Consider the following 23,482-nt stretch of genomic DNA (forward strand, 5'->3'; position numbering starts at 1 on the left):
AACATTCTCTCGGGATCAAATTGGTGCAGCCAGGAGCAATTGTGTCTCATGTCAACAGAATTCTAAGTTATTTGAATGCCATATTCTCTAGGTCTATGAAGTGTTTGAAGATTACCTATCTATCTGAAATATATCTATGTATATCTAGAAGACTTAACTAACATGGCTACAAATATGATTATCATAGATGACTAATTATTAATCTATTTTTAATTATCTATTACAATTTTAAATGAGTTACATAAACGTAATACCTCAAACAAGAATAGAAATAAATATATACAGTATAACAAAATTAACTTCAAGTTTGTATCAATTAACTAAAATTTATACCAATGTAAAACATTTTAAACATAAACTAAAATCTATACCAATGTAAAACATTTTAAACAAGTTGTTCTTTAAAAGTAGGTTCATTAATCTACCCTTTTATCTTATCATCTCCACATCCTCCTATATATCTAATCATATCCCCTTTTACTTTTTTTGAAAGAGATCACATTTATAATCAACCTGTTTTAAATAAAAATAATGGTTTTTCTCTGTCCCACACCAGAGGGCTCTTCTGATTTGGGACACAAGAATCTCTTAACCATTTTTTTAAAAGCAATATGTCTGGGTTTAGAGGGGGAGTGAGCCAATTCCACCTCTAAAGCCAGCTTGGTATATTTGGGAATTTGGGCGTAGCATCTCTTACTACTTCATGCTGGAGGGGGGCGCTGTATCTTATGGGGAAGCAAAGAAAATTTTAAGCCTATGGGGTAGTCCGTGAGGCTGTATTGTGTGAACCAGTTGCCTTGAAACCGCTCTGGATGTTGGATCATCTGGGCCATGGTGTCATCAGAGACCTTTCAGGGGGTCTTGGCTGGTGAAACCTGATGTATCTTAATCTGGAACAAATCCACAGTCTCTGGCTTTCTGTGGAAACAAAAGCAAAACCTCTTTTCCAAAGTAACATATCCTTATATCCAAATTTTGAAGTCAAGGTACCTTTAAAATATACATTTTGGCATAACTGAACAGCTTTTGCAATCAAATGTTTTTCTTCAGTTACGAATATCAAAGACAACATAATCCAGATTCTCTGTGTGGTAGCCATCTTTACGTGGCTTATTTTTTATATTACCTCGAGCCTATTTGCTTTAAACTGCACCATTCTAAGACTGAAACCGTGCTGTGGATGCTGGCTCCACCCACTTCAGCTTACCAACATGGCGGTGGTACGTTTTCCGCCAGCTCTGGGAGTCATCAAGTCTCAGAAATAGTGGGTCTAAGCTTTTTATCAAAGCAGGGTGTAGCCCAGAAACCTTTTTTTTTTTTTTTTTTTTTTTAAATACTAGTAAAGACTAAATCTACCACACAGCGTAATGTGCCGCTGGCAGATGCCTCATTTCCGCCATACTGCCGGTCAAACGCACACGCCAGGAACCCGCCAGTGTTCAAACCCGTGTTTTGCGGCGTCTAGCTGCTCGTATGAGACAAGAAGCAGGAACCTGGTTTTGGCTCTGTTTAGAATTGGTTATTAAATATTCTCAGGTTTAAGGTGGAAACTCGAGCCGTTGGGCGCCATTTGTTGCTGGAGAGCTTCTCTCCAGGCTCCACCAAGCCCCGCAGTCCCACAATCCACTTATAAAATAATCACTCAGACGCTTATATCACTTATAAACTGTATGGCCGTGGCAGGCTTCTTGTTAACTGTTCTTGTATCTTAAATTAACCCATTTTTATAAATCTATACCTTGCCACGTGGCTGGTGGCTTCCCAGCGTCTTCACATGCTGCTTGTCCTGGCGGTGGCTGCAGTGTCTTTCCCCTCAGCCTTCCGCTTCCCCGAATTCTCCTCTCTCCTTGTCCCACCTACTTCCTGCCTGGCCACCTACTTCCTGCCTGGTCACTGGCCATCAGTGTTTTATTAATATAGAACGATATCCACAGCATATTCCATGTTTTTTCTTGTATTCTTGACTCTAAAACCAGAACCACTTGGCCGAAGCTGCCCAGTTCTGCTGCTTGCTGGGACTGGAACATGGCCCCCTTGTTCAAATACATTTCCACCAGCTTTATGTTTTGAGTGGTTTCATTCACTGCCTAAGCTTGCTGTCATGGGACTTGCTCTATAGACCAGGCTGACCTTGAACTCAGAAATCGCTCAGCTTCTGTCTTCCAAGTGCTGGGATTAGAGGTGTGCACCATCACTCCTGGTCCTAAGCTGTTCTTTACTTCCTTTTCACAAATTGGAAGCTTAGCTGGGTGGAGTCTTGCTCTGAGGTCACCACTTCCTTTATTCCATTTAGCATCAGGTTTTTATTTAATCTGTTTACATGTCCTGGTGCCCCCTTTATCCTCAAACTGTACATTTTGTATTTTTCCTTGCTTAGCTTTTTCCTTTTCATTATAAATCTTCATAAGCATGGCCACTAATAACCAATCAACACAGTCAATACTTGGCTGTCTGGAAATCTCCTCTGTCAAAGCTGTTAATCCATAACTCTTCAATTTATCCTCAGACAGATTCTTCTGGACAAGGGCAGAAAGTAGTCACATTCTTTGCCAAACTATCACAAGAATGATGTCTAGGCCACATACTAATATTATTCTTTTCTGAAATCTCTTCTGGACCACAGTTCAAATCATCCTCAGCATCACTGCCTTCTATGCTCTTACTAGCATGTCCCATTAAACTCTGCTTAGTATCCAGTTGTTTTTCTAGCACAAAGTTCCAAATTGTTTCATATTTCTCCAAACAAAAACATGGTCAGGCAAATCACAGCAATACCCAAGTTCCTGGTACCAACTTTTCTTAGGGTTTCTATTGCTGTAGTGAAACACCATGACCAAAAAGCAAGATGAGGAGGAAAGGGTTTATTCAGCTTACACTTCCACATTGCTGTTCATCATTGAAGAAAGTCAGGACAGGAACCCAAACAGGGCAGGAACCTAGAGGCAGGAGCTGATGCAAAGGCCATCGAAGGGTGCTGCTTACTGTCTTGCTCCCCATGGCTTGCTCAGCCTGCTTTCTTATAGATCCCAGGACAACAGCCCAGGGGTGGCACCACCCACAGTGTTCTGGGCCATCCCACACCAATCACTAATAAAGAAAATGCCCTACAGCAGGACCTTATGGGACCATTTTTTCAATTGAGGTTCCCTGTGGTGGTAATCTAATTGTACTGAAATGTGATTTTGATTGTATGTTAATAAATAAAGTTACCCAGGGGTCAGAGCTATTAGAGCCATAGCAAGAGTGTGGCAGTGGTGACACACGCCTTTAATCCCATAGATATCTGTGTGTTCAGGGATATAGCCAGCATTGGAGACATATGCCTTTAAGACCTAGGGGGCTGTACATTCAGACAGTGACGAGGCAGTCACGTGTTTGGGTTTACAACCAATGAGAAGGCAGAACAAAATACTTTAAATAGACGAACAGACAGGAAATAGAACCCTCATTCGGGAAGCTGGGACACCGCAGGCGGAAGGGTGAGATTTTAGCTCTGAGCTCTGACCTCTTGGCTTTCTCTTTTGCATTGTTTCTGTTTCTTATTTAATAAGACGGTTGGTTACATCTATAGTTCCCTCCTTTCAGATAACTCTAGTTTCTGTGTCAAGCTGACATAAGACTAGCCAGCACAGGCACAGAGACTTATTGGTTCAAACGGTTTAAAGGAATCTCTTACCTGGCCCTGGTGGTGCAGGCCTGGTTGAAGCTGCTTGGAGTCATAGGCACATCACATGTTCAAGGCTTGTCTGGGATATAAAGTGAATACAAAGTCATCCTGGCTTGCTTAATGTGGCCCATATTTTTGTTAAAGCCAGAAATGGTTTGGGGATATAGCTCAACTGAAGTAGATCATACCTAGCATGCACGAGGTTCTACATTTAACCCCTACTACTGAAAAGGAAAGAGAGGATTCATGTTATTTCCTGGACATTGTACAGTCTTTATGAAGTCGTTAAATAAATAGCATGACAAGAGCAGCAAAGCTAGGAAAGGAAGGGGATCTGATTTTTTTTATAATTGCCACATTGCATTACTTAAAATATTCATTAAAAATGACACCTGGGATGAAATTGCAAAAAAGCAGTCCACTAACAAAAGGAAAAAAATATTCATAGAAATTGTTCCTGGGGAATCTCAAATAATTGATTTCTTTGACAAATACTTTTAATTAGATATTTAAAATATATTCAATTTAAGGAATCTGTGTCAAAAAAGCTACAGGAGTGGATGAGAACAATTTCTCACAAAACAGAGAAAATATAAAGACTTAAAATATTTTAGAAGGAAACAGCTAAAACTCTGTATTTTATTGGGAACTTACTCCTTATACTGAATCACCTTGCCCAGCCTTAATACAATGGGAGGAACTTAATCCTACTACAACTAGATATGCCATGTTTTGTTGACACCCATGGGAGGCCCACCCCTTTCTGAACTGAAGTGGAGGAGGAGTGGATGGGGGTAGGGGAGCACAGGGGAGGTTGACGGGAAGGAATGGGAGGAGAGGAGGGAGGGGAAACTGCAGTTGGGAAGTTAAAAGAAAGTGTACAGTAAATAAAATTCACCACAGTGGCTCCGTGCCAGATTTGTACAGTGAATAGAAAGGATCAACGAATCGAAGGGTAAGTGAATTGAAGAAAAGAAAGGAAAATAATTGAAGGCATCTATTTGAAGTCTTGGATCAGTTAGCATATTATGGATTAAAAATGACCTTTGTTACTTGTCTGTTCATTTTTGTTAAATAAAATTGAATAGAGGAATATGGGAATGGTAGACAGTTAAGAAAAGTGGACTTAGGGCTTGGCAGATGGCTCCATGATTAAGAGCACTGGTGGTTCTTCCAGAGGACTGGGGTTCCTTTACCATTGCCCATATGGTGGCTTACAGTTGTCTGTAATTCCAATTCCAGGGGATCTGATGCCCTCTTTTGTCCTCTACCCAACAAGTATAGAGGCTATTCTTTTTCAAGCTTATGTAGAATATTCTTCAAGTGACCATATGTTAAATCAGAAAATAGGCTTCAATAAATGCAAATAATAAAAAATCATAACTTATTTCCTGACCACAGTAGGTTACTAATAACAGCAAGTTTTGAAATTTACAACTTTGTGAAAATTAAATAGCATATTCTGAAATAGTCAATAGATTATGGAGGGAAGCTATTAGAAGTCTTTTTGCTTAAAAAGCACCAGTTTAGGGGGCAGATATGGTAGTTCAGTACTGTGTGTAATCCTGGCACTCAGGAGCCTTAGTGAGCCAGCCCCATCTACATAGTGAGAAACTAAATAGCTAACTAACTAACTAAATAGCTAATAACTAACTAACTGTTTGCCCAGGCTTTTATATATTCGGAGAATGTACTTGATGCTTGTGGTGGGAAGTTGGGGAATTTGAAGACACAATAAAAGCTATTTAATTTATCTTGTGTGTATGAAGAAATTACAATCCAGGGCGGAGAATTGAATGGCTGTCACACTGCCAATAAGTGCCAGAATTGGCTTTAGAAGGGGAGAGATGTTAGTGTTATCTACTTTGTATGCATACTCCACATTTGCAACATAATTTTACATACACTACACACTAAAGTAGATGTGATTATGCCTGTTGATAGGTATGGCAGCTGAAGCTTAGGGTCAAGTCATTTACACAAAGTCACTCATGAAGAAAGTGATGGAACAAGACTTCCAATCCAGGCCTACTTCTCTATAAAATTTTTGTTTCTTCTCTTTCTCTATATTGTTTATTAAACTAAAAGCCTTATTATCTCACACCCTATCTGATGTTTTTTTCAAATTTATAAATTAGTTTCTTGCTTATCTGTGACTAAGAATTAAATACAATGTTAATTGTGAAATAATTCTCTAGTTGGGGATTAGCAGAAAAGGAAAGAAAAAGAAGAGAAATAATCAGTAGGTACTTAACCTGTCTTCCTGCTCACCTTAGATGTCATTCTCTACTGTCTCTGTGAGATTAAGGCGCTTGTTCCTACTTCAAGTTGCATAGATCTTTGCCTCCTTCATTACTAATTTGCTTTATTTTTATTCTCTCTTACCAGCGGAATCATTCAAGGAATTTGCTGAATTGCTCAATGAAGTAGAAAATGAGAGGATGATGATGGTAGGTCACTGTATTAGTAAAGGTTCTGTAAAGGAACAGAACCATTCGGGTGAGTATATGTTAAAAGGAATGTATGTGACTCTGTTCACATCAGAGAGGCTGGGAACCTAGTAGCTGCTCAGTCAATGAGGCTAGATGCAGTCTCGATAGAGCATTGAAGAATTTCTGGAGAGTTTCTGGTCTTCAATCCATGCTGAAGGCCAAGAACCTGGGTTCTGATGTCACCAAAGGATGGTAGGCACAATAGCAACAAAGTATTTGTGTTCACCAGAAGGTAGTGAAGGTGAGCAGACAAAACACAACACTGCTTTTCCCTCAGACCTCTTTATATCTGGATCACCACTTTGGAAGATGGTCTTCCTCTATTTCATTAATACTTCCATGAAATACTGTCACAGACATGATCACAGAACACTCTTATTGGATCCCAGATCCAGTCAAGTAGACAAGCAAATTAACCATACTAAGTGTCTTTTGCAGAGCAGATCTATAATTTTATTGAAGCTCAATTCAACTTTTTTTCTTTTAAAATATTTAATTTTTTGTGTATGGCTGTTTTGCATGCATATATGTTTGTGTCTCATATGCATGCCTGATACTTGCAGAGGACAGAAGAGGGATCCCCTGGAATTGAACTTACATATGGTTGTAAGTCACCATATATGTGCTGGGATTTGAGCTGGAGTCCTTTGGAAGAGCAGTCAGTGCTCTTAACTGCTGAACCATCTCTAGCCCCCATTTTTTTCTTTCATAGATCTTGCTTTTGGAGTCTAAAAATAATGAAATGTAAAGTCATCTAACTTATTCTGATATCTATTAGGAGTTTTGTACCTTTAGGTCTATGATCCATTTTGAGTTAATTTTTTTGAAGGATTCAAGATCTCTAGTTTAACTTTTTACTATGTGGTATCTAGTGGCCCCATTTTCTCCACATGCACCCCAGTATTTGTTCTTCGTTGTTTTGCTGTTCTTTACTGTTCTGGCTGGGGTAAGGTGAACTTGAAAGTCGTTTGGATTTGTATTTCCCTAGTTATTGGGGATGATGACCATCTTTTGAAATATCATTTTAGTCATTTCCCCCCTTCTTTTAAGAACTCTCTGTTCAGATCCCAGGATCATTTTGTTTGAATGGGCCATTTGTGGTTTTGACCCTTTGTTTTTTTGAGTTCTTAATATATTCTGGATATTAATCCTCTGTCAGATATACAGATGGCAAAGATCCTTTTCAATCAATTCTATGGGCCTCCTCTTCACCCAGATGGTTGTTTCTTTAGCTGTACAGAATCTTTTAGGTTTTATTATGTCCTACTTGTCAATTGTTGGCCTTAATTCTTAGAAAAATTGAGCCCTATTCAGGAAGTCCTTTCCTACACCTATATGATTTAGGTACTGCCGGTGTTCTCTTCTAGCAGTTTCAGTATTTGAGGTTTTAGGTTTAGGTCTTGGATCCGTTTGGAGTTACTTTTTGTACAAGGTGATAGATACGGGTCTAATTTCATTCTTCTGCCATGTGGAATTCCAATTTTTCCAGTACCATTTGTTGAAGATGTTTTCCTTTTTTCCAGCATATGTTTTTGCTACCTTTGTCAAATACTAAGTTGCTGAAGTTTTCTGTACTCATGTTTGGGACTTCAATTTTGTCTCATTGATCTACATGTTTGGTTTTTGCCAGTGCCATAAGTTCTTTTATTACTGTGGTCCTGTAGTATATTTTGAGATCTGGAATGGCAATCTCTCCAGCGTTCTTCTTTTTGCTAAGGATTATTTTGACTGTCTGGGGTCATTTGTGGTTCCATAGTAATTTCAGGATAACTTTTTCTATTTCTGTGACAAACGAGATCAGGATTTTGATTGGGGATTATGCATTGAATCTGCAAATGGCTTTTGGTAAAATGGTTATTTTTTCACAATATAAATCTATGAGTATAGGGTATTTTTCCATTTTCTAGTGTCTTTTTCCATCTCTTTCTTCAAAAATGTAAACTTTTCATTGTAAAGATACTTCACCTCCGTGGTTAGGTTTATTCCTAGCTAGTTTATTTTCTTTAGGGCTATTGTGAATGGGATGATTGTGTTCCATGATCTTCTCTGTATTTTTATTGGTGGTATATAAAAAAGGCATTCATTTGTGCAGCTGATTCTGTATTCTTCCATCTTGCTGAGTTTGTTCATCATTTCTACAAGTTTTCTGGTGGAATTTTGACATATCTAATGTATAATATCATATCATATGAAGATGGCAATAGTATGACTTCTTTTACTATTTGTATACTTTTAATTTCTTTTTATCTTGCCTTGTTCAGAACAGTTTATTTTGGGGGCAAGGAAAGGTTTATTTGGCTAACATATCTTAAATCGCAGTCCATCAAGGAAAGCCAAGGAAGGAACTCAAACCAGGTGAGCTACTGGAGGCAGAAGCTGATGCAGAGGCCATGGAAGAGTGCTGATTGCTGGCTTGCTCCTCATGGCTTACTCAGCCTTATTTAAAATAATTTAATTTTTTAATTTTTGAGATAACAATTACAACATTTCCCCCTCCCTTTCATCCCTCCAAACCCTCCCATATATCCCCCATTGCTCCCTTTCAAATTAATGGTCTTTTTATGCATATATGTATAGGAATATAATATAGATTCATAAATTCAACCTGCTTAGTTTCTATAATGTTACTTGTATGTATGCTTTCAGGGCTGACCATTTGGTACCAATTGGTGTGGTCTTCCCTGGGGAAGACTATTTGTCTTTTTCTCAGCATTCCTTAGTTTCCTGTAGTTCTTTGTCTAGGACTGAGGTCTTATGGGCTTTTGCCCCTGCACTATTTCTTAAAAGATTATCCTTTCTCAATGCAAATACTTCCTTTTTCTTTCTTTTATTTCTGTTTCATGTACAAATTCTTTTATTTGTTTCTCCAGTTCCATATTGTTTTCATTACTATAACTTTGTAGTAAGCCTTGAAATAAGGTATACACTGTAGGGTCAGTTTGTTAATATCCACAGAGTAAGTTGCTAGCATTTTAATTGGCATGACACTGAATCTATAAATCCAGCTGGGCAAGCTGTTATCTTAAATATGATGACTTTTTGTGTCTGGGATCATGGGTCATCTTCCTGTTACTACTTTTACATGATGTATTACATCAGTGTTTTGTAACTTATTTATAAAGGTCTTTCATGTATGCTTCTAGGTTTGTACCTAAGAATTGTTTTTTTTATTCTAATCATTTTAATGGTTTTAAATATAATCTTGACCTGAGTGTGGTAATACAAACAAGTCTGTACTCCCTGATCCCAGGAAAGAGGTTGAAGCTGGAGATTCAGAAATACAAGGCAATATTCAGCTACACAGAGAATTCAAGGCCAGTCTGAGGTACATGAGCTCCTGTTTTGAAAAAAAAAAGCCACCCTACAACCAGAGAAAATGTTTTTGTGTGGTCCCTAGATCAGCAGGATCCAAATTTCTTGGGTTATTATTCATCGCCCCAACCCAGACTTAGTTGGTACCCAAATCTGGAAATAGCTGGTTTGAACGGTTTTCATTTTGAGCAGTGGCCTGTGTGGTAAGGCGAGAACTCTATATAGGATAGCAAAATGGTCTTTCGTCCCCATCTCTCATGGGATGTCTATTTATTGGCATCCCAGTTTTGTGGAATAGCTGTTCCATTTAAAAGAGTTTTACTCATTGCATCCCTTCTCCTTTCCAGCACTGTGGCACTAGCTTTTCAGAGTCCTGCTACTGTTTTCTCAGCTCCTAGAGAAGTGTGGTTGAAGATTGGCTTTGAGGGGAGGGTATTAAGTATTTGATTCTGACTCAGCCACTGCTTGCTTCTTGACTTTGTACTAATCAGTTTACTCTCTTGCAAAGCAAGGAAAATAATTGCCACTCCTCTTGTTATGAAGCACCTTAAATGACATCATAATATGGGAGTGTGTTTTAAAGGTGAAAAACATTGATTATATAAGCATTGTTCTTAGTAATCTCTGGTTGCTCGTAAGACATGACAGGACTTTTCTGAGTTTATGAAATTTGCTTCTAAAGACAGTAAGGGGGACAGACACGGGTGCTTTCACGCAAGCCTCAGGGATGGCCTGCTAGCTCAGACAGACTTCACTGGAGGTTCTCTTCTGTCAGAGCTTCCATTTCCTGCTGCCCACGTCCTTCTCGGAGGCATTCACCTCTAGCTCATTCAGCTGCCTTTCTCCACGGCACTTTGACTCTTTCATTTACTTGATAGCAAAGCTTTACACTACTGGAACAGGAATCATTCTTTGAGATGTTGTTTTCCTTACTCTTCTTCCTGGTTCTTTGTCACACATTTATTTCTCATTCTTTCTAAAATTAGAATCTAGAATGGATTTATGATGACGAACAATAAGGAAGTTCATTGCCCGAGAATGTGGCAATGGCCCTTGCCTGCTCATCTCCATGAATGAATGTAGACTGTGGCAGGAACTATGAAGAGAGAAAAGGTGGAACATCCCAGCTGGGATGTTCTTTCGAGTACTATTGGATAGGCGTCACATCTCAGAAGTGGTGTGTAAGCGTCTGGATGGCAGACTTCCTGCATAGGAGGAAGCCTGTCTGTATGCTTTTCTTACTGACAAGGGAGTTTTTCTGGTGATGTACAAAGTCTAAGTTTGAGGAATGACAGAAATAACATTAAGAGGTCCACACCACTGCAAACAGTGTCTTGTTGAAGCTGATTTTGGCAGCTTGTTTACCACCAAAGATTCCTGAACAATCCTGTGGTATTAGAGTGGATGCCAGCTCCATTTATCTAGACATTGTTCAGCTTTAATTTTGTCTTTATTCTGTGGGAACCTGGTTCTATAAACTCTTACTGAGTTTAGGCTAGAGCTTCTCACAGCTATGTTCCTATCTAGATAGAGTTGTTGGCGTTTTTTCATAGAGAGCTCACAAAAATTAATGCAGTGGTCAAAAAGGCAATTAACGACAAAGCTTTCTTAAAAGGGATTCTTTAGGTGGTTGCTGAACTAAGAAATTTAAGGTTAAACAATGAAAGAAAAGGAACAAGGGTTCAGCATGTTTTGTCCCCATATCCCCAGCTTTCTTCTAGCAGAAAATAGTATTATAACAACTGGGTAACAAGGTTTGTTGTGTGAGAGACTGGGCAATGTCAGCAATTCAATTAAGGGAAGGATGTAGAGTCCCAATTCACTGAAGCATGTGCAAATATATAATTTGCCTGGATTGTCAGTTAAGAGTTGCTTATACACTTGCTTGCTCAGGACAGGCTTCCTCTGAACATGAAAAACTAGAAACTGTGCCTTTCTGGGGCCATCTGAATATACATGCCCAATCTGGACATCTGTACAAAGAATTGCTATGTGGCACTTTTTTTTTACAAGCGGCATGTTTACTTCCTGTTCAAAGTCAGACTTCCTCAGTGTTTCACAGACAGTCACATTTTACATGTTATCTATGTGAGATTGGAACTAGTTTTTTTTTTAAATATCATCTATTGCTTTATAACAACCCATTCTAAAACCTAATGGCTTATAGTAAAATTATTTAGTTATAGGCCATTTGTGAATCAGGAATTTAGGTCAGTATCACTGAGTATTTCTTCTTCTCCATATTTAACACTCACTGAACACATGATATCTTTTAGTGTTCTAAGTGGTGCTCCTGACAAGCTTGGAAGACTGGGTTCAGCTGGTAAGAGCTTTGACGAGAATGTCTGCATTGTGTCTCTCTCATTTTTAGTCTCAGGGCCATTCAGCTAATTTTTTTTTAACAAGACTACCTCATGTCTTACATAAAGGAGTGTGCAGAGTCATACTTTCAAGAGAACTGAGTAGTCTCTGGTGGATAATTATGACTTATACTTAGAACTCCCATAGTGTCATCCCTGGTGGACTGGTTCAAAACAATAACAAGCCCCCTCACAATTAAGGGGGGAGCTCAGGTTTCATCTTTCAATGGAAGGCATGTTTTTAAAAGGCAGGTCATCTACTCTGGTGATAGGATGGCCAAACACCCTAACTGTCATGATAGAAACCCCATCCAGTGACTGCTGGAAGCAGAAGCAGAGATCCACGGCCAGGCCCCAGGTGGAGCTCTGGGAGTCCCATCGGCGAGAAAGAGGAGGGATTGTATGAGCGAGAATTTGAGACCAAGACTGGAAAAATCACAGGGACAAATAGCCAAACTAGTGGAAACACATGAACTATGAACCGATAGCTGAGGAGCCCCCAACTGGATCAGGCCCTCTGGATAAGTGAGACAGTTGATTAGCTTGAACTGTTTGGGAGGCCCCCAGACAGAGGGACCAGGACCTGTCCTTAGTATATGAGCTGGCTGTTTGGAACCTGGGGCCTATGCCTGGACTGAATCTACCAGGTTGAGCTGAATCCCCAGGGGAGTCCTTGCCCTGGAGGAGATGGGAATGGGGGATGGGCTGGGGGGAAGGCGGGGGGGGGGGCCGGGAGGGAGGACAGGGGAATCCGTGGCTGATATGTAATATTAAATCAAATTATAATAAAATAAAATAAAATAAAAAATAAAAGTAAGGTCATGTTTTAATACTGCTAAAAGAAAAAAGAAAAATACTTCCTTGATTTTAATTGGTCTCTAGATGAGTAAACAAAACCATAATCCACAATCCAGCAAAGTATAGAATGTGTTAGATAGGAGAATTCCTTGTGTAGTTTTCATTGAATGAAAGATCAGTGTGTTTTGGCATGAATGAGGACACACACACACACACACACACACACACACACACACACACACACACACGTCCTACAGAGAATATTGGAAGCAGTACTTCAGACTGAAGAGAGAATAAGCCAGTGCAGGAGGCTATAGCAAGAAAACAAATGGAGCTATAATTTCAGAAACACAAATTAGAGCTAAGAACACACTACCAACAACAACAAAAAACACAGCAATCAGTGGACACCATTCACTAATAACTTTAAACATTAATGGCCTCAACTTGCTAGTCAAGACACAGGTTAAATGAGTAGATCACAAATGAAATTTTGAATGAAAGTTGTAAATTAACTGTCTCATTACGTATGGCTTCTTATTCAGAGGAAGCTAAAATGTAACTAAGTATCTGTTTAAAGTTCACTTATAACAAATTTAGGCCTATACCAAATGAGAGCCCAGTAGATGCTGAGTAGTAATAATAAAATAAAAAGAAGATAAAATGAAGGCAAACAAACTAGAAAAGGACAAATAGAAGAAAAGAGCCAAAGAAAAAGGACAAGAAACACATACAGATGCAGAGATGCACATAGAAACCCCCCCCAAAAAAAAATCTTACATAAAGACCTGTAAGGTGAAAAAAATAAAAATAAAAAGCTTTCCCTGGAAACCCACTTGCCATGCTGTACAGGTAATCATGTAGGTAGGAGGGGGGGGTCTTCACTCTCTTTCCTGCTCCCAGTCTTATCCCCAGCTTCCTAACAAACCACCTCCAGTGGAGTAGCGTTCTACTCTGCCCCCAATCCCAGGGGATCATGTAGCTCTTCACCTATAGCCTTTCTCCACCCCATCCCTTTGTCTCAGCCACTAACTCCGGGAGGCACTCCCTGAAAAGCTGCCAGCCATGTCAGCCAGGGAATTGGGTAACCTATCTTCACTCTCCCTTCTGTCCTCCAATTCCAGTCTTCCAATCTTAGCCCCAGCTTTGTAATATGTCAGCTGCTGTGCATTCATCTCCCTCCCTGTCCCCATTCCCAGGGCTCTACACAAACCCTGGTGGTGTGCCCAGTTTTTCTCCCTTTGGTGTGCCTTAGCAGCACCCCTTCCAGCCCATACCCATTCCTTAGAGTTAGCTCCAAATACCTAGAAACATTTTCTACCCAGGAACCCCTGGCCACCCTTATCAGGATTCCAGAAGAATTTCTTACCCACCACACTCTTTTATGAACCAGACAGGGCAAGAAAAACCCAGGCACAGAGCACCCACCCAACAAAGACAGGACCAGATATCAGCACCTATTATTACAAATATCAAAAATTCAGAAGAGCCTGGATAGATGTTCTACAAATGCTAAGAGACCACAGATGCCAGCCCAGGCTTCTATACCCAGCGAAACTTTCCATCACAATGGATGGAGAAAAAAGACATTCCATGAGAAAACCAAAATTAAGCAGTATCCATCTACAAATGCAGCACTACAGGAAGGCATTGGGAGAACTTCAACCTGAAAAGGTTAACACCACCAAGACAAACCAAACCAAACCAAACAAAAACCACAAGCAATAAATAATCTCAGACCAGCAAATCAAAATAGGGGAAAAAAACTCACTCCACAAAAACACAGTAACAGGAATGATCAAACAGTGCTCATTGATTACTCTCAATATCAGTGGTCTGAGTTCCCTAATAAAAAGATTCAGACTAACCGAGTGCATTTGAATACTAGATCCATCCTTCTGCTCCATCCAAGAAACATACCTTAAAATGAAGGGTAAAAGGATGGAAAAAGATATTTCAAGCCAAATGGACTTGAAGAGGCAAGATGGAGTAACCATTTTTAATATCTGACAAAATAGACTTTAAAACAAAACTAATCAGATGATGAGACAGGATAGTACATACCTTTCAAAGGAAAAATTCACCAAGAGGACATTGCAATTTTAAACATATGCACCAAACACAAGGGAAACCAAATTCATAAAAGAAACACACTACTGCTTAAACCACATATTGACCTTCGAACAGTGTTAGTGGGTAACTTCAATACCTCAAGTCATCCAGACAGAAACTATACAGAGAAACACTGGCTCTAACTGGTGTTCTAAACCAAATGGAACTAGCAGATATTTACAGAACATTTCAACTAAACACAGAAGAAAATATATTCTTCTAAGAAGCTCATGGAAATTTCTCCCCCAAAATTGACCATGTATTTTGACAAAAAGCAAGTCCCAACAGATACAGGAAAATTGAAATAACACAGTGCATTCTTCTGGCCACCACTGATTTAAACTGGATATCAACAACAATAGAAATAACAGAAAGCTTACAAACACATGGAAACTGAACAGCTCATTACTGAATGAAAAAAATCTGTCAAGATAGAAATTAACGAAGAAGTTGAAAATTTTTAGTATTGAATGAAAATGAAAAGACAATATACCCAAACTTGTGGGACACAATAAAGGCTTTTCTAAGAGCCAAGTTCATAGCACTAAGTGCCTACATAAAAAATTGTAGAGATCTCATATTAGTAACTTAATGGCATACTTGAAAGCTCTAGAACAAAAGGAAGAAATCACATCAGGCACAAGTAAATGACAAGAAACACTCAAACTTAGGGCTGAAATTAATAAAATAGAAACAAAGAAACAAAGTAGTACAAAGAACCAATGAAACAAAGAATTGGTTCTTGAGAAAATCTGTAAGATTAACACATCCTTAGCCAAATCAACTAAAAGGCAGAGAGAAGAGATCCAAAGTAACAAAGTAAGAGATGGGGTACATAACAACAGACACTGAGGAAATCCAGATATTCATAAGGACATAATTTAAGAATCTGTACCCCATTAAATTTGATAAATCTAAAAGAAATAAGTAGATTTCTTGACACATACTGTACTGACTGGTTTTGTTTATCAATTTGTCACAAGCTAAAGCCGTCAGAGAGAAAAGAGCCTCAGTTTTGAGGAAATGCTTTCATGAGATCCAGTTGTAAGGCATTTTCTTAATTAGTGATTGATGGGGGAGGACGCAGCCAATTGTGGGTGGTGGCATCCCTACGGTGGTGGTCCTGTGTTCTATAAGAAAGCAGGCTGAGCAAGCCATGAGGAGCAAGCCAATAAGCAGCACCCCTCCATGGCCTCTGCATCAGTTCCTGCCTCTAGGATCCTGCCCTGTTTGAGTTTCTGTCCTGACTTTCTTCAGTGATGAACAGCAATGTGGAAGTGTAAGACAAATAAACCCTTTCCTTCCTAGCTTGCCTTTTGGTCATGGTGTTTTGTTGCAGTGATAGAAACCCTAACTAAGATACATACCACCCCAGAAAGCTAAATCAAGATCTGATAAGCAATTTAAACAGACCTATAACCCCCAGTGAAATAGCAGGAGTAAAAAGTCTTCCACTCCTGAAAAAGCCCAAGACCAGATGGACTCAGCGTAGAATTCTACCAAAATTTCAAAGAATTAATGCCAATAGTACCCAAACTATTCCACAAAAGAAACAGAAGGAACATTGCCAAATTCTTTTTATGAGGCCAAGTTTCCCTAATACCTAAATCACATAAAAACTCAAGAAAGAAAGAAAATTACAGACCAGTTTTCCTTATGAACATAGTTGCAAAAATTCTCAATCAAGTACTTGCAAACCAAATACAAGAACACATCAAAAAGATCATTCACCATGATCAAGTAGCCTTCATTCCAGAGATGCAGCAATTGTCCAATTTATATAAATCAATAAGTGTAATCCACCATATAAATGGACTGAAAACAAAATCTACACGATCATCTAATTTGGTGCAGAAAAGGCCTTTGACAATTTCCAGCACCTCTTCATGATAAAAATCCTGGAGACAGTAAGGATACCTGGGACATAGCTCAACATAATGAAACAAATTCTTATTAAGCCCACAGCCAACATCCACTTAAATGGAGAGAAGCTCTAAACATTTCCATTAAAACCAGGAATAAGACAAGGTTTCCACTCCCTCTACCTATTCAGTATAGTACATGACCTCTTAGGCTAGAACAAAATGACTAAAGGAGATCAAGGGGGATACAAACAGGAAGGAAAGAAGTCAAAATATCTTTGTTTGCAGATGATAAGATTATAATGTAAATAACCCTTAAAACTCCACCAGGAAACTCCTGCAGCTGATAAACACTTTCAGCAAAGTAGCAGGATACAAAAATTAACTCACAAAAAACAGTAGCCTTCATGTATTCAAATGACAGACTGAGAAAGAAATCATGAAAACAATACTCTTCACAGTAGCCTCAAAAAATATCTTGGGGGTAACTCTAACCAAGCAAGCCAAAGATATGGATAATAAAATCTTTAAGACATTGAGGAAAGAAATTGAGGGAGATATCAGAAGATGAGAAGATTTTACATGCTTATGGATTGATATGTTTAGGTTAGTAAAAATGGCCATGCTACCAAAAGTAATCCATAGATTCAGTACAATCCACATCAAAATTCTGACACAATTCTTCACAGAAATTGAAAGGACAATTTTCAGCTTCTTAAGGAAACACAAAAAACCCAAGATAGCTAAGATAATTGTGAATAATGAATTACCTCAAATTTTACTACAGAGTTATAGTAATAAAAACAGCATGGTACTGTCAGAACCTGATCTTTTATAAAGAAACCAGAAATACACACTGGAGAAAAGACAACATCTTCAACAAATGGTGCTGGTTAAACTGGGTGTTAGCATGTAGAAGAATCCAAATAGATCCATATCTATCACCCTAAACAAACAAAACTCAAGTCCAAGTGCATCAAAGACCTCAACATAAAACCAGATAAACTGAACCTGGTAGAAGAGAAAGTAAGGAATAGCCTTGAACACATTGGCACAGGAGACAACTTCCTGAACAGAACAACAATAGCACCGACACTAAGATCGACAATTAATAGATGGGATCTCATGAAACAAAAAGGCTTCATAAGGCAAAGGACGCCTTGACAGGACAAAACAGCAGCCTACAGAATGAGAACAGATTTTTACCAACTCCACATGTAATAGAGGGCTAATATCCAAAATATATAAAGAATTCAATAAACTAGATATCAACAAACCAAATAATCCAATTAAAAAATGGAGTGCAGGTCTAAATAGAGAATTCTCAACAGAGCAATCTCAAATGGTCAAGAAACACCCTAAAGAAATGTTCAAAATCCTTAGCCGTCAGGGAAATTCAAATCAAAAGAACTCTGAGATTCCATCTTATAGCTGTCAGAATGGCTAAGATCATAAACACAAGTGACAGCTCATGCTGGAGAGGACGTGGAGTAAGGGGAACACTCCTCCATTGCTGGTGGGAGTGCAATCTTTCCACTATGGAAATCAATACGGCAGTTCCTCAGAAAATTGGGAATTGATCTACCTTCAGACCCAGCTATACCAGTCTTAGGCATATTCACAAATATCCTACACCCCATCCTAATACAAAGACACTTGCTCAACTATGTCCTTATTCATAATAGCCAGAAACTGGAATCTAGATGTTCCTCAACCAAAGAATGGAAATAGAAAATGTGGTAAATTTATACAATGGAGTAGTTTTAAAAAATGACATCATGAAATGTAGGCAATGGATGGAACTAGAAAAAAGTCATCCTGAGTGAAGAAATGCCTTCTATGTTTCTTTCCTCAAAGCATTTATTTGGTTTTAATAAAAGAACTAACAAAAGTCAATAAAAAGAATACAAGTTAATATTTTTTTTCAAAGCTGAGACTTCATCTCCTGGCCCTGAACATGATAAGCATGTCCACTACTCTCGTGAGATATGCCCCGAGTCCAGTTAGTATGTTTCAGGATGATATACTTTTCATTTTACACAAAAGTAGTTTATTATTCCTTTTATTGAAAATAATTTTTTTCTTACATAATAAATCCTGATTGTTGTTTCCCCTCCCTGTACTCCTCATAGTTACTCCCTATCTCCACTCCCACCTTTTTGTATTTCATTAGAAAACAAACAGGCTTCAAAGGGATGATGTAAAATAAATAATAATATAAAACAAAAATTCATACATTGAAATAGGACAAAAGAAATAAATAGAAAAAAAAAAGAGCCCAAGAGAAGGCACAAGAAATAGACCCACTCATTTGTGCACTCAGAATTCCCATAAAAACAATAAACTGGAAGACATAATATAGATGTAGAGGACTTGTAGCGTTAAAAGAGAGAAAAACATATATAAATTAAATAAACATTAAAAAAATAAGATTTAAAAAAGTCATGATACTATATTATAGGCAAGGAACTTCCAAAGATACTATTGCATTTATTTTTTGTTGGCCATCCACTGCTTGGCATGCCGTCTACCCTTAAGAGTGTTTGTTTCTCCAGTGGTTGTCAATTGGAGATTGTTTCTAAGTTAGGGATGGAGACATGTATCCTCTTCTTTCAGGTCTAGGACACCATCTGGCTTACACCCATGTAGGTCTCTGTGACTTCATATGTGCCTCAATCCTTTTATATTAGAGGGCTTTGTTTCTTTGGTGTCCTCCATCCCTGGATCATACATCTTTTTACCTCCTCTTCAACAGTGTTCCCTGAATCCTGAATGGAGGTATTAGGTGGAAGCATCCTGGTTAGAGCTGAGTGTTCTAAGGTCTCTCATTCTCTGCATATTGTCTGGGTGTGGGTCTCTGTATTTGTTCTCATCTGCTGCAGGAGGAAGCTTCTCTGATAGTGACTGAGCAAGGCACTGATCTGAGTATAGCAGAATATTGTCAGGAGTCATTTTATTCGTACATGGTTTTAGTAGAATATTAGTATTTGGTTTTACCGTAGGTCTCTCGGCTTGTTAGTCTCAGGTTCTTGGTTACCCAGGCAGAGCTGGGTAAGTGTTCCATCTTATGGATTGGACCTTAAGTCAAACCAGATACTGGTTATTTACTCCGCCAAGCATTGTTCCACCATTGGACTAGCATTTCTTGTAAATCAAATGGTTTGTAGCTGGGTCAGTGTTGATGTTTCTCTTTTGTAGCATGTAAAGTACCTTCCTCTACCAAAGACCCTAGCATGTAGGGGTGAAGGTTCTAGGTAGGCACCATCTCAACTTCTCCATGTTCAATGAATTGTCTAAGTATCTTCAGCAATAGGGCCTCCATCAGTTTGTGGAGAGCAACCTATAGTCTTGGCAATAGCTTGGATTGTTTCGGGGTTTTCATGGGACCCCTTTGGCCAACAGCTCAATTAGATGTTACCCATTCCTGGTACTAAAAGCTTTATTTTGTGACAAGAGATGTCCTATTAGGGCTCTGCTTTCCCCATTATTTGGTGATTTCATTCATATAAGTATATATTCTTCTATTGTATTAGATTTTTATACTACCCCTCAAATGTCCCTTAATTTTATCTATCTTTCCCCATATTCCCCCTATCATCATCCTCTTTCTTCCCCCTCCTCACTTGAACCTCCCTTTCTAGTTCCATAGCCATCTATTTTATTCCCCTTTCCTAGGGAGAGCTATCTGCCACTCCACTCCCAAATCCATTATTCTATGCGTAACCTCTGTAGTTCTATAGATTGTAGCTTGGTTATCATTGACTTAACAGCTAATATCCACATATAAGTGAATATAGTCCAAATTTGCCTTTTTGGTATAGATTACCTTAATCAGGATGATTCTTTTCTAGTTTCATCCATTTATCTGAGAATTTCATGACTTCATTTTTTTAAGAGCTGAATAATACTCTATTGTGTATACCACATTTTCTTTTTTCTTTATTTCTTTTTTTTATCTTTTCGTTTTTCAGGACATGGTTTCTCTGTGCTGTTTTGGTACCTGTCCTGGAGCTCTCTCTGTACACCAGGCTGGCCTCGAACTCACAGAGATCTGCCTGCCTTTGCCTCCCGAGTGCTGGGATTAAAGGCGTGTGCCACTGACGCCTGGCCTGTACCACATTTTTTCTTTAATCCACTCTTCTCTTGAGGGTCATCTAGGTTGTTTCCAGTTGCTGGCTATTATGAATAAAGCAGCAATGAACATGGTTGAACAAGTGTCTCTGTGGTAGGTAGGATGAAGTGTTCTTTGGGTATATGCCCAAGAGTAGTATAGCTGGATCTTGAGGCAGATCAATTCCCATCTTCCTGAGGAACTACCATATTGATTTCCATAGTGGCTGTACACGTTTATATTCTCTGCAGCAATGGATAAGTGTTCCCCTTACTCCACATCCTCATAAACTGTCAAGTGTTTTATTGATTTTAGCCATTTTGACAGGTATAAGATGAAATCTCAATAGAGTTTTGATTTACATATTCTTCGTTACTAAGGATGTTGAACAATTTAAGTGTTTTTCAGCCATTTGAGTTTCCTCTTTTGAGAATTCTTTGTTTAAATTTGTACCCCGTTTTTATTTGGGCTATTTGTTTTCTTGATATTTAGTTTTTTGAGTTCTTTGTATATTTTGGGTATTAGTCCTCTATGGAATATGTAGTTGCTAAAAACCTTTTCCCATTCTGTAGTCTAACACTTTTTATGAGTGATGGTGTCCTCTGCCTTACAGAAGCTTTTCAGTTTCATGAAGTCCTATTTATTTATTAGTTGTTGGTCTTAGTGCCTATACTAACAGTGCCTTGTTCAGAAAGTGTTTGCAGGATAATATATACATACATATATATGTATACACACACACACACACACACACACACACACACACACACACACACATATATATATATATATATAAAATCTCGAGTATATTCTCAAAATATATTTGTTTTTTCAAGACAATGTTTCTCTGTGTAGACAATGCTGTCTTGGAACTCACTCTGTAGACCAACTGCCTCTGCCTCCCCAGTACTGAGATTAAAGGTGTGTGCCACCAACACCCAGCACGATGATATATTTTAAAGAAAAATCCTAATGATAAGGAATAACAAGTTTGTATTTGAACCTTGTTAATCTAGACATTGTTTTCTTTCTTTCTTTTTTTTCTTTAGGTACAAAATGCTAGTGACTTGCTGATCAAACCCCTGGAAACTTTTCGGAAGGAACAAATAGGTTTCACAAAGGTATATTTTTTGTACTATATAAGGTCATTTTAAATAGTAATTGAGTAGTTATTTGGACTACTACTCATTATTCTTCAATGATACAGTGCATAACTATATAGGGCCATGAGATGCTCAGATATCCCAGATAGCTAATAACAGTATTTTGGAGTTTATCTCTGTGGGTGTTTCCCAAAGAACTTGGCATTTGAATTACTTGGTGGCCCTAATCCCTGTGGGTGGGTATCATCGGATCCACTGAGAGTCTGAGTAGAACAAAGGGGTAGAAAAAGGTTGAATTGACTACTAGGTCACATGACTTAGAACATGGAACCTTTGCTCTCAGTATTACTGGTTCTTAGGTCTTCAAACCCAAATTGGAATGCCCAGCAATAACTCTCAGGCTATTAAAACTTCTTACTATCGTATTGGTATTTCTTACAGTTTCCATGTAGCAGATCATGAAACTTCTTAACCTCTATAATCAAAAGAGCCACCACCTTAGAATAAATTCCCTCTCTGTCTCTCCCTGTCTCTGTCTCTGTCTCTCTCTCAATCTCTCAAATAATACAGAAATTAGTAATAGGAAGTGTGCTGCTGCTATAACTAGTAAGAGTAATGTACCATGTAACAATGGGGATACATTCTGAGAAATGCATCGTTAGCTGATTTTATCATTATGTGAGCATCATAGAGAAGACAGAATAGATGGTACAGATCACTCACTGTAGTTTTTGATAGTTAGGAAATTCAGTAGAGCAGGAGGTATTTGAGGCTCCACCAGCATGACATCACATACTATTTAACAGTAAGTGTTTTCCAAGGCTTATACTCGAAAATAACAATAAAGGTATGGTGTAGTAAATATGTATTCCAGTAACATAGTTATTTTTCTTATCATATATTAGGCATATAATTGGATGTGCTAATTTTTTGTGTTATTGATAGCTGAGTACATAGCATCACAGACATATAATTGATGCCTGATGCTATTATGGCTATAATGTCATGGGAGTGGCAGAAATTTTTCTGCTCTTTTATGATGTCCTTCTCTCTCCCCTTTCCCTTTCTCCTCTCTTCCTCCACTTACTCTCCTTCTTTTCTGTAACTTCCTCCTTCCCCTGTGTTTTCTTTACCCTTTTCAGACAAAATGTCAGTGTTGCTCAGGATGGACTCAAATCTCTGATCTTCCTTTCTTAGGTTCCCGACTGCTGAGCTTGCAGACTTGTCTCCCCACACCCAGTTCTACTAATAATCCTTTGAGGCTGCTGTCGTGTATGCAGTCTCTTGTTGGAAAATGTCAAATGTCATTATGCAGCATACAACTTTATGTTAACCTGAAGGCACCACTAGAACCAAATTCTTGGTGGTCCAGAGGAGTTTTGAGGAACATACCAGGGAAAGTGGAGGGTGCTGTGGAATGGCTTGTTATCTGGAGAGGATTCAGCAATCAATGAGAGGGATAGAGAAAACTTCTACTGTCTTAGATTATATATTGTCAGTTATGTAGTGTTGTGAGAAATGTGGGCATTAAGGTGATCAATCTGGATCTATTTGCATACTTCTACATGCAGACATCCAGTTTGACCAGCACCATTTGTTGAAGATGCTTTCTTTTTTCCCCCCAGTATGAATTTATGGCTTCTTTATTCAAAAGTGTCCATAATT

The 23,482-nt window shown here is 38.5% G+C and overlaps 1 protein-coding gene across 2 annotated transcripts in view; it reads left to right on the top strand.

Moving 5' to 3' along the window:
* The window catches only part of Ophn1 (oligophrenin 1), a 353,114-nt gene that overhangs the window by 123,627 nt on the left and 206,005 nt on the right, over positions 1-23,482 (top strand). For both annotated transcript variants that reach the window (XM_006981173.4, XM_042268747.2), the window contains exons 4-5: positions 6,056-6,117; positions 21,764-21,835. In XM_006981173.4, coding sequence (XP_006981235.2) covers positions 6,056-6,117; positions 21,764-21,835 — 134 coding nt within the window. The remainder of the gene's footprint in view (positions 1-6,055; positions 6,118-21,763; positions 21,836-23,482) is intronic.

The sequence above is a fragment of the Peromyscus maniculatus genome, chromosome X (assembly GCF_049852395.1).
Source record: "Peromyscus maniculatus bairdii isolate BWxNUB_F1_BW_parent chromosome X, HU_Pman_BW_mat_3.1, whole genome shotgun sequence".
NCBI lineage: Eukaryota > Metazoa > Chordata > Mammalia > Rodentia > Cricetidae > Peromyscus > Peromyscus maniculatus.